The sequence below is a fragment of the Lampris incognitus genome, chromosome 10, assembly GCF_029633865.1.
Source record: "Lampris incognitus isolate fLamInc1 chromosome 10, fLamInc1.hap2, whole genome shotgun sequence".
NCBI classification, from domain to species: Eukaryota; Metazoa; Chordata; class Actinopteri; order Lampriformes; family Lampridae; genus Lampris; species Lampris incognitus.
In genome coordinates, this window is record NC_079220.1 from 33,079,009 (window position 1) to 33,091,502 (window position 12,494).

The 12,494-nt window shown below is 50.1% G+C and overlaps 1 protein-coding gene across 1 annotated transcript in view; it reads right to left on the bottom strand.

The window, feature by feature from the left end:
• Positions 1–9,284, bottom strand: part of hsd3b7 (hydroxy-delta-5-steroid dehydrogenase, 3 beta- and steroid delta-isomerase) — a 32,114-nt gene extending 22,830 nt beyond the window's left edge. Inside the window, exon 1 of the mRNA XM_056287686.1 lies at positions 8,755–9,284. Within this exon, the coding sequence (XP_056143661.1) occupies positions 8,755–8,914 (160 nt within the window). The 5' untranslated portion in view covers positions 8,915–9,284. The remainder of the gene's footprint in view (positions 1–8,754) is intronic.
• Between the last annotated feature and the right edge of the window lie 3,210 nt (positions 9,285–12,494).

The following is a 12,494-nucleotide window of genomic DNA, read 5'->3' on the forward strand; positions in this document are numbered from 1 at the left end:
TTGAGAAGTAGCCACACTGCAGAAAATGTCGCGGAGTGCATTTCTGGCACACTGAGGGATTTTCACATTACCCGTGAATCGGTGATCGCAATCACAACAGACAATGCACATAACTATGTGAATGCTGTGGAGAGGTACCTCGATACCGTTAACATACCTTGCCTGGCACATACAATCAATCTAGCTGTACGTAAAGGGCTAGACGTCCGAGCCATAGACACGACACTTAGTAGGCTAAAGAAAGCAGCCGCACATTTCGGCAGGTCACCTACCGACAGCTACCTATTGGAGGATAAACAGCGTTTGCTGGGCTTGAAAACTGATAAATTAATTAACGATTGCATCACGCGATGGAATAGTACATATGAAATGATCTGCAGGGCATCGGAACAACAGGCAGCTGTTGCAGCGGTAATATTTGAGAAAAAAATGTCAAATCTCGAACTAACCACAACTGAATGGTCCATGGTCGAACAGATGCGTGAAATACTTCGACCGTTCAAGATTGCGACTGAGGCTTTGTCAACTAACAAATATCCCACAGCTTCTGCTGTATTGCCTTTACAGCATGTACTACTGTGTCAACTTGGCTCACCCATTCCTAATGCAATGCCCAGCTTGAGGGAAATGACCGCAAAGATCGACACAGATTTGAGGAAGCGTTATGACAAAAATAACGAAGCAACATTCATGTTATTGAATAAAGCAGCATACCTGGATCCCCGCTTTCATAGTTTAATGCATTTATCAGAGGAACAGAAGGACCAAGTGCACGCAAACATTAAAGAAGAAATGGCCGTGAGATTTGAAAGTGGGACAGATGAGCATTCGTTAAACTCAGACACTCACGCACGAAAAACGGCCCTGACGGCAATGGGCGATCTGTTTGAAGAAACATACAAGGGAAGGGGCGAGACGAGAGACGACCAAGAAAATGTACTGCACCAAGAGATGTGGTCCTACCGAAGAGAGACAACGATGCCGGCAGACTGCAATCCTCTTCTATGGTGGAAGACGCTGGGTAGCGCAAAATATCCCCACCTGGCGCAGCTTGCAAGAAAGTACCTGAGTGTTCCCGGGACATCAGTGCGTTCTGAGCGAGTCTCTTCCACAGCTGGGAATATTGTTAACAAAAAGCGCTCCGCTCTTGACACTCAACACGTTAACCAGTTGATATTCCTGGCGAATAATTTGTAGCCTCCCAGTCCAGTTAGGCCTATGTGTAGGCTATGTATAATCGTATTTACAAAGGCCACATAACCCATTTTTTTATTTTATTATTACTATTATTATTTTCTTTAGTTATTTAGTTTGGTGGGCTTGCCTAGGCTACTTATAGGCCACGTTCTGTTAGTAGCCTACGTTACATTGCCATGGCAGCGCTGAATGCAGCCCAATTGCCGTGAGGATTATTGACATTATTATTACTTTTTTGAGAAGCATACTCTGTGGTAATTGTTTTTGAAAATATGGCAACATTTGACTTCATAATTTGCATTAAACTTCACTAATTATTTCGACCGAAATATGTTGTCTGTCTGCTTGTCCCCTCTTGTGGATACAAATGGTAAAACGCATGATCAAAATAATTACTGGTCAATAAATTACGGGTTATTATTAGTCTTGCCATTTTAAAGACAGTTTTTTACGTGGAAATTCTAATCCAAATTCGAATATGGGTACAATTCTGCCACGAATATCGAATATGTTTTTTTCTTAAAGTGACAGCCCTACCCCTGAGGAAAGGCAACGCCGGTTAAGCACCCGGAGCTGTCTGTATTGTGGTCAAACCGGCCATTTCCTCTCCACTTGTGCCTTACACCCAGCAAAAGGGGGGGACTCAACAGCAGTGGGAGAGATATTGTTGGGCCAGACCTCGAATCCCTCCGATTCCTCTCCCCCAAGAATTCCACTAGATGCCACCCTCTCTTGGCCGAGTCATTTGCTCCCACTACCTGCTTTTGTTGACTCAGGGGCTGATGAGAGTTTTTTGGACTGCAATGTTGTGACCCAATTGGCACTGGAGACCATTCCACTGGAAAGACCCCTCACTGCCAGAGCCCTCAACGGACAACTCCTCGCCCGTGTGACTGAGAGAACGGAGCCAGTCAGCCTTCGTGTCTCTGGTAATCATCGGGAGATGATTAGTTTCCATGCCTTTGACTGCCCTGGTTCTCCTCTTGTCCTCAGCCATCCCTGGTTGGTTCTCCATAGCGCTCACATAGATTGGGCTGCTGGAAAGGTAATATCTTGGAGTTTATCCTGTCATGCTAACTGTCTTCATTCGCCCTAGCTCCTGCCTTGTCTATTCCTTCACCTGTTTCCGAGCCACCAGACCTGTCTTCGGTACCTGCAGTTTATCACGACTTAGCTCCTGTGTTCAGCAAACATCAGGCCCTGTCGTTACCTCCCCACCGGCCCTATGACTGTGCCATCGACCTTCAGCCAGGAGCTCCCCTTCCCAGCAGCCGGTTGTACAATCTCTCTCGCCCAGAACAACAGGCTATGGAGACGTACATCCAAGACTCCCTGGCTGCAGGCATCATCAGGCCTTCGTCCTCCCCAGTGGGTGCTGGATTCTTTTTTGTGAAAAAGAAAGATGGGACTTTGAGACCGTACATTGATTTCCAGGGTATGAAGAATATCACCATCAAAAATAAATATCCCCTGCCACTCATCACCTCTGCTTTCTCCCCTCTCCATGGAGCAACAGTGTTTTCCAAGCTTGACCTCCGGAATGCTTACCACCTTGTCTGCATCAGAGAGGGGGATGAGTGGAAGACAGCCTTCAAGACGCCGCTGGGCCATTTTGAATATCTGGTCATGCCATTCAGCCTTACTAACGCCCCCGCTTTCTTCCAGGCTTTGGTGAATGATGTGCTGAGAGACATGATCGGATGCTTCGTTTTTGTTTACTTAGATGATATCCTCATCTACTCCCTCGACACTCACCAGCTGCAAGTTCGTCAGGTACTCCAACGGTTGTTGGAGAACAAACTGTATGCCAAAGCAGATAAGTGCGAATTTCACTCTGCAACCATCTCTTTCCTAGGCTACATCATTTCAGAGGGCCACTTACAGATGGACCTGGCAAAGGTCACTGCCGTAGGCCAACCCCTACCAGCCTGAAGCAGCTGCAGCGATTTTTGGGATTTGCCAACTTTTATAGGCGTTTTATCCGCAACTACAGTCGACTGGCAGCACCCCTCACGGCTCTCGCTTCCACCTCCACTCCGTTCCGTTGGACCCCTGAGGCGGAGACCACATTCCAGGAACTCAAACGGCGCTTCACTACGGCTCCTGTTCTGATTCAGTCAGACCCGGAGGCTCAGTTCATCGTTGAGGTGGATGCATCGGATACCGGGGTAGGTGCTGTACTCTCTCAACACTCTACAACGGATCTTAAACTGCATCCCTGTGCCTTCTTTTCTTGTAAGCTCTCATCAGCAGAGAGATACTACGACATTGGCAACTGGGAACTTTTGGCGGTGAAACTGGCCCTGGAAGAGTGGCGCCACTGGCTGGAGGGTGCCAAACACCCCTTCATCGTTTGGACCGATCACAAAAATCTGGAGTACAGCCAAGAGGTTGAACTCCCGTCAAGCCAGGTGGGCCCTGTTTTTTGGCAGGTTCAACTTTATGTTAACCTATTGTCCCGGCTCTAGGAACATCAAACCTGATGCCCTCTCTCGTCAATTCACCGCGGAGACCAGCTCAGAACCAGATGCCTTCCTGCGTCATTGCTGCCGTTACCTGGGAAATTGAGTCCCGTGTCCGCCAGGCCCAACAACATCAGGCCGACCCAGGTAACAGTCCACCTAACCTCCTGTTTGTCCCGAACTCTGTCCGCTCTGAGGTTCTCCAGTAGGGGCACTCGACCAGACTTTCCTGTCATCCTGGAGTCCATCGGACACTTGCCTTTCTCCGTTGACGCTTCTGGTGGCCCACCATGGAGAGGGACACCAGGGATTTTGTCGCTGCCTGCTCGATCTGCGCCCAAAACAAGACTTCTACCAGGCCAACCTCTGGGTTACTTCTTCCATTACCAGTGCCTAGCCTTCCCTGGTCCCACATAGCCTTGGACTTCCTCCTTCCAGCAGTAATACAGTTATTCTCACAATCATTGACAGATTTTCCAAATCTGTTCATTTCATTCCCCTACCCAAACTCCCTTCTTCCAGGGAGACTGCAGATCTCCTGGTTAATCAGGTGTTCCGGTTACATGGCATACCCTCTGATATAGTGTCCGACCGAGGACCCCAGTTCATTTCCCAGGTTTGGAAATCTTTCTGTTCTGCACTTGGTGCCACTGTCAGTCTCTCATCTGGTTTTCATCCCCAGACTAATGGCCAGGCCAAGCGGGCAAACCAGGAGCTGGAGGCGGCATTATGGTGTATGGTTTCTGCTAACCCATCCCACTGGAGTTCAGAGTTGCCATGGGTGGAGTATGCCCACAATTCCCTCACCAATGCCTCATCAGGAATGTCACCCTTTGAATGCTGCCTTGGCTATCAACCTCCATTATTCCCGGCCCAGGAAGAGGAGGTTACAGTTCCCTCTGTTCAGGACCACTTGCGCTGTTGCCGTCGCACCTGGAAAAGGGCCCGTACAACTCTCCTGAGATCCTCCACCAGAGCCCAAACCCAGGCCAACCGTCGCCGTATTCCAGCCCCTATATACACCCCTGGCCAGAAGGTATGGCTCTCATCCCGGGACATTCCACTGAGAGTGGAGTCCCGTAAGCTTTCCCCACGATTTCTAGGACCATTTGAGATAGACCGTGTCATTAATCCCTCTGCAGTCCGGTTGAAACTCCCTGCTTCCCTTCGCATCCATCCCACCTTTCACGTGTCTCATATCAAACCTGTTCGCTCCAGTCCCTTATACCCCCAAGCAGCAGCTCCCCCTCCATCCCGGATTATTGATCGACCATCCTGCTTACACGGTCCGGCAGCTGTTGGATGAGCGCAGAAGGGTTCGAGGATTGCAATATTTGGTGGATAGAGAAGGATATGGCCCCGAGGAGCGCTGTTGGGTGCCCCACTGCCACATCCTGGATGCTTCCCTCGTCTGAGAGTTTCACGCCCAGCACCCCGGCAGGCCTAGTCGGGCACCAGGTGGCGCCCGTAGAAGGGGGGGGGGGGTACTGGTACATCTGAGTGTCCCGTAACAGCAGGCCTGCTAAAGAGCATGTGATGTGTCTATGACAAAAGTACTTGGACATGTAAGCATTCGGGACTGCCTGCATATGACAGTTAAACCACCAGAAGTGCATTATTGGCAAATGTATAATAGAGATGCAGATATGGTAATATCTGCACAGAAATTTTACGCAGGACTGGTTTCTGTCAGTGAAATTAAACCATTATGTTTTACCACATGACAATTCTTTGTCCGCAGTTACCCTTTACAGTTATATTTAATTTACACAGTATTGAATAATTATATTCAAAATTGTTTCTGATCTCAAACACAATAGCCAACCACAATAATCTGATGTCATATCAATTAACCATATTATGTTAAAACAGTCAAATATGCACTTTAGAAACCAGAGGGTGCCAAGGATAATGAGCAGTGACAATAATGTAATTGAAATGGTGCAAGTTCAGAAACAGAATTGTACCAGCAATCACGAGCGAAAAAAGGGACAGCTGACCTATCTAATGATTGTATTGCTGATCCCCTATTCAGACATCAGCCCTGCATAATCAGTCATATCTATAGTTTTTATTTTTTTAATGAAGCCTGCCAGTCTAGAGTGGTTCTGTATTCAAAAGAGTGGGAAATAGTAGTCATACTAAATGGACTTATTCAGCTTCTCATTTTGCTAGTCCAGTGAGGTTTACTGGAGTGTTTCCAAAACTGAAGTCTCTCCAATTACTGCTGGCTGACCGGAATAGGGCTTCAACTCAAGGGGCTCCATAAACAATATAGCCTTCGTGCTGGAAGTAAATAATGAATAGCAAGGAATAAGATTTCACTCATCTTTCCCAGGGACATTACAACTCCCAGAGGGTGAAAAAGGGTCAAGTCAAAATAAGTGACTGATTTGGATGGATATATTATCAACAGGCATTGGAAATGTGCAATATTGGTGAATATGGTTTATGTTTTTTGATTTTCTACCCCTTTCATCCCAAATTGGGACGTCCAATTTTCTGTTCTGAGGCCCCAATGTGGCCCAACCCCTCTGGTGGTCTGGGAGGGTGTCTCCCCACCTGCTGCCCAGTGACTGCTGGAATATGCTCCAGCATCCTCGCAACCCTGAGAGCAGGATAAGCGGTTTGGATAATGGATGGATGGATACTTGGCATTTAAATGTAGAACGAGCAGGATTTGTCTGTAAACACAACTTTGTTTGTAAACACAACATTCAAAGTTGGCCCCTCCTCCCAGGTTCAACATCACCAGAAGGACACGCCCCTGACCACAGTAGACCACATCAATCAATCACCCAGTGTACAGGCCAACTCTGCGTTGCTCTTCATGTACTTGCTGCCACTTGGGAAAATTATCTGAGATCATGGAGTGAATTCCCATTTTTATGCTGATGATACTTATCTGAAGCCAGATGACCCCAATGCTCTCAATCCCTTGATGAATTGTCTGTCGAGTATCAAACAACGGATGAGTGAAAACTTTCTCAAATTGAATGAAGACAAGACAGAAATTCTCATTATAGGCACTAATGCACAGAGAGAAATGATATCAAGTAGAATGGGAAGTCTGGCTGTACAGAATAAGACTGTAGTAAAAAACCTGGGTGTCATTGACTCTGAGTTGGATTTTAAATCACATAACAATGTTACAAAGGTTGCCTTTTTTCACCTAAAAAATATTGCTAGAATTAGACCCTGCCTCTCCCTGGAAGACGCCAAAAAGGTGACACTGTGGTGATACACAATTGAGAGTGGCTTCACCAAGGGCTGGTGCTCCTTTAAGGCAGACGTTCAGCGTACTGATGTAGGCACTGCTTAGAGTTTCCGGTGTGGAGTCATGCTTTCAGAGCCTAGCGGTTAGCTGGTTGCCATGAGAGATTGTGCTGTATCGGTGTTGTTTTGTGTGGCGAGTAAACGGAATTGACTTGACTCGATCTCTCCGTCTCCTCATTCCTGCTCTCCCACATTGGTGACCCCGCACGCTGACAACGAACATGTCGACCCAAAGCGATGACGACACCTCTTTTATCTCTTCGCGTCCTAGACTATTGCGATGCACTTCTTACTGGTTTACCCCCCCAAAAAAGCATTGATGGGCTGCAACTAGTAGTACAGAACGCGGCAGCAAGGGTCGTAGCAAAAACCAGGATGAGAGATCACAGTACCCGGTTTTAGTGTATTTACACTGGCTTCCTGTAGCATTGAGGATTTATTTTAAAATGCTTTTACTTGTGTTTAAAGCTCTACATGGTTTAGCACCCTCATACCTATCTGACTGCTTATCTGATGATGTTCCGATCTGCTCTCTTTGATCCTCTGGTGCTGGCCTGCTCAATGGAATAAACTACAAAAAGTAAGCAGCATTTTGTTTTTATGCACCGATGGCTTGGAATAGATTCCCCCAACAAATAAGAGAAGCAACGCCCATAGATAGTTTTAAGAATCAGCTCAAGACCCATTTTTATGCTCTTGCTTTTAATTAATTTCACTTTATATTTATTTTTCATCATGTACTGTGGTTTTATTTCTTGCCTTGTTTTATGTTTTGTTTTTTGCCTAGGTCTGTGTTTTATTATTTTTTAACTTATTTCATCTGTATTGTTGTTGCGTTTTATTGTTTCCCCTGTTTTTAATGTAAAGCACTTTGAGCTGCATTGTATGTATGAAAGGTGCTATATAAATAAAGTTTATTATCACTGTTATTGTTGTTACTACTATTATTATCATTACTATTATTATTATTCATCCCCATCCTCTCCTTCAGTGCGCACCACCAGGTGAAAGACAACCCCAGACTCACTCTCGTTTCAGAACGAGCTTTGTTCATTCGGCGTTCCGCCTCGCTACTATATTTGCATCTTTTCGGCGCTGTGTCTGTCCACTTACGATATCGATCTGGCGCCTGGTCGCTATGTCCTTATAGTCCCGCTGTCCAAAGGTTAACGCCCAGAAACGCCTTGTACACAGCAGAAGGAAATACAGGCGGAGGGCAGGGTCTCTGCAGATACAGACAACGCCACACGTCTAGTGGGTCACAAGTGACGATTGAGAAGGATTCTTTTTGTATGAGTCTGTACGTTGATTTTTAGGGAAATCCTACTCGTTCTAACTTTAACTGGCTGAAAGGGAATTTTCAGTCTCAACACTTCGTGTGTTAACTAGTCACAACTGAAACATGACATGGTAACACCCCGTTTTAACCAGAGCAAACTGAATTTGTGGTAACAGCAAACGAGATTAAGAGCTAAAACATCTTGCTTGTCGTCGCCGCTCTGCAGAGAAATGACATTTTGGTTGGTTGATAACGAGAAGTTTTCCGAGAGGAAGACGGAAACGAACACTTCAGACGGGGGAAAGAGTAGTCAGTGAGAGAGAAGTCGGTGAGAGAGAAGTCGGTGAGAGAGAAGTCAGTCAGTGAGGGGTCCAAACTTGTCAGCAGTAAAGACAGAAGGCTGGCGAGAACTTTGTGAACATTCCGATCATCATCTCCCCCCGTCAGACCAGCAGAGAAATATACGATAAACCACATTTCCTTCACAAACCTTGCGTTTAAGTCAAGCTTGTTTTAACGTGGTGTGTGTGTGTGTCTTACCTGTGCCTTGTTCACACCAAGTGGCGTCGACGTGTTTGTCGAAGAGTCGGACCTCCGCTAACCTGTCTTCCTTCTCCAGTAGGACCCGCAGCAGATGCTGCCCGAGAAAACCACAGCCTCCGGTTATCAAATAAACCAAAGCCGAGTGTTTACGAGACATCTTCCCGTCGCTATTATAATCGCCTGAATCTTCTTCACCGCACCGTCGTTTGCTCTTTTCAGACGAGCTGCTGGGCGGACTTCAGCCCTCTGTCAAGTTGTTCAGTAACTAACTACACTTGGAGCGAGGCGTGTTGCAAGTCAGCCAATCGCACAAATACAAGTCCTTAAACTGCGACCACAGTCAGCGCCCATGTAGTCTGTCTACGTGGTGAGTCACCAGGTCGAGACTGGGGAATGCTGTTTAATTCAGTGTCTGTGTGTGTGGAGGATGAAAGAAAGGAGACGAGACCATTTCTCCTTTTGACCACACAGCCGTGAGTTCGTCGTTCATTTCCTCCAACTAAAACTAAGTCAGTAGTTCATTCTGCTAATCCTCAGCCTCAGGTCTACCCACAATACCCTTTGCTAAGCCCCGCCCACTGTCTTAAAGTGACCGTCTCTGGCCCGCATGGTGAATACGTAACCTGCAAGTAGGTCACTAAACACGCCCCCCCAGAATTCACCATGACAACAAGAAAAAAAAAATCAACGTGGCAGGGGACGAATAATGTGGCCAAAACGGCTCCTCTTGACGGGTGTAGGGGCAGGGGGGCATCCACGCCGAGGGGGCTGGGCCAGTTGAACCGGCCTGTCCAAAGTCCAGGTGAGCCGGGTTGAGGCGGTCCACCGAAACCCACTCCTGCTTACCACTGACATCCACAACAAAGTTCTTAGCCCCCGCTGCCAGGAAGCCATCGTAGGGGGGCCGCAGGGGGGTACGGTGGGCGTCATGCCGTACGAAGACGTACCCAGCTGACTGCAGGTCCTTGGGGATGTAAGACTGAGGGAGGCCGTGCCACGAAGTTGGGACTGGAGTGAAAATGCCGGCAGCGTTTGAGAGCACAGCCCGTTGGCGGGCAGCAGACCAGGGTGCCGCGCCATCTGGGAGAAATCCCCCGGGACCCGCAGTGGCTGGCCATAAACCAGCTCGGCCGACGAGGACTGGAGGTCTTCCTTAGGGGCGGTCCGCAGGCCAAGCATGACCCATGGGAGCCGGTCGACCCAGCTACTGTCTGTGAGGCTGGCCCGAAGAGCGGCCTTCATAGAACGATGAAACCGCTTACATAAACCGTTGCCCTGCGGGGTGTACGCCGTGGTGAAGTACAGCTTCACCCCTAGGCTTTCAGCGACTGCAGTCCAGAGCTTGGATGTGAACTGCGGGCCCCGGTCAGAAGTGAGGTCAGATGGCATGCCAAACCGGGCTACCCAGGACCCGATGAACCCCCGGGCCACCTCAGCAGATGTGGTGGTTGACAACGGAATAGCCTCTGGCCACCTAGTGGTCCTGAGTGAAACTATGGGAGGAGGGAAGGGGTCCTACTAGGTCCACATTGACATGGTCGAAATGCCTCCCAGGCACTGGGAACAGCGCCAAGGGTGCCTTGGTGTGGCGGTGAACCTTGGTGCACTGACACGCCACGCAGGTGCCCGCCCAGACATTGATGTCCTTCCTGAGGCCATGCCACACAAACTTGGCCCCCACCAGCTTCGTTGACGCCTTCACGCCTGGGTGTGAAAGGCCATGGATGGCGTCGAAAACCCGTCGCCGCCAGCCGATGGGCACCATGGGCCGGGGCTGACCCGTAGAGATGTCAAAGAGAAGCGTGGCCCCGGCGTCATCGAACACCACATCCTTCAACTGCAGCCATGGCTGCATAGTCGACTCCCAAGTGGAAGGCCCCCAACATCGCCCAGGAGAGGCAGTCGGCGACGAAGTTGTCCTTGCGGGGTCCTCCCTATAGTCCCCGGGTCCTATGTTCCCCGCTTTGTATGAGACCGGGGAATAGCGGACCTTTTTGTATACAGAGGGCCCTATATTCCCCACTTTTCCCCTAAAGGGTCCTATGTTCCCCGTTTTGTATGTGCAGGGAAACATGGGACCTTTCTTTATAAAAAGGGTCGGTGCGGCCCCGTCCTTGCCGGCGACGTGCCGGATGTCAGTGGTGAACTCGGAGATGTAAGAGAGCTGACGCTGTTGGCACCCAGACCACGGCTCGGTGGCTTTGGCCATGGCGAATGTCAGCGGCTTGTGGTCCACAAACACAGAGAACCAGCAGCCTTACAACAGGAACCGGAAGTGGTGGATGGCAAGAAACAGGCCAAGAAGCTCCCGGTCGAAGGTACTGTATTTCCTCTCACTGCTGCGCAGCTGGCGGCTGAAAAAAGCAAGTGGCTGCCAGGCTCCGTCTACCCACTGCTCATACACTGCCCCCACGGCGTAATCTGAGGCATCCGTGGTGAGTGCTACTGGGGCAGCGTCCTCAAACGCCCGGTTTCTCTCTTCCGACCAGTCCACTGGGCCCTTGGGGTCCTTACCCTTCAGAGCCTCATACAGGAGGCGCATGAGATGAGCCGCCCGAGGAATGAACCGGTTGTAAAAGTTCACCATGCCCAGGAACCCCTGCAGGGACTTCACCGTGTTCGGGCGTGGGAACCTGGCGACGGCGTCCACCTTGTCGGGGAGAGGGGTTGCTCCGTCCTTGGCAACCTGGTGCCCGAGGATATCAATAGTTGGCACGCCCAACTGGCACTTTGCCGGGTTGACGATGAGCCCATGCTGGCTGAGCCCGTGCTGGCTGAGCCGTTCAAACAGCTGCCGGAGGTGGACCAGGTGCTCCGCTGCGGACGTACTGGGCACGAGAATGTCGTCCAGGTAAACAAACAGGAACGGCATATCTCGCAGCACAGAGTCCACGAGCCGCTGAAAGGTCTGTGCAGCTCCCTTGAGCCCAAACGGAACTCGAACAGGTCGAACGGCGTGATTACTACCGTCTTCGGCACATCCTGCGGGCAGACCGGCACCTGGTGGTATCCACGCACTAAGTCCACCTTGGAGAAGATGACCGCCCCCGCCAAGTGCACGGAGAAGTCCTGGATGTGCGGGACGGGGTAGCGGTCTGGCGTCGTGGCGTTGTTGAGGCGGAGGTAATTACCACATGGGCGCCAGCCGCCGTTAGCCTTCGTGACCATATGCGGGGGGGGGGCATGAACTGTCGGAGCGGTGCACGATGTGCTCCATTTTGGCAAACTCCTCCTTGGCGATGGCGAGCTTGGCTGGGTCGAGGCGCCGTGCACGGGCGTAGACTGGGGGGCCCGTAGTGGTGAGGTAGTGCTCCACTCCATGCTTGGCGACTGCTGATGAGAGGATGGGCGTTGTGAGGTCCGGAAATTCAGCGAGCAGACGCAGATGCCGTTAGCAGCATCCATAGGGGGGCCGAATCCGCCGGCCATCGCGTCCACTGGTGTTGCAAGCAGGATGTTCCGCTGCGCGCCCGAATCAACTAGCAACCGCCGGCCGGAGATGGTGTCCTGAATAAACAGCAGCCTGCCTTTCTGGCCAACGCTCAGGGCCACTACTGAGCGCCGGCCCTGGCTTTTCCCGCCCTACTGAAAGTGCATGGTGCACGACATTGCTTGGCTTTGGTTCCAAACCTAGCATGGTAGAAGCACAGTCCCCCCGAGTCCTGCTGCCGACGAGAAACTGCTGCCGCGGCGACACCTGCAGCCTCAAGAGCATGGGCAGGCAGCAGAGTGGCCGC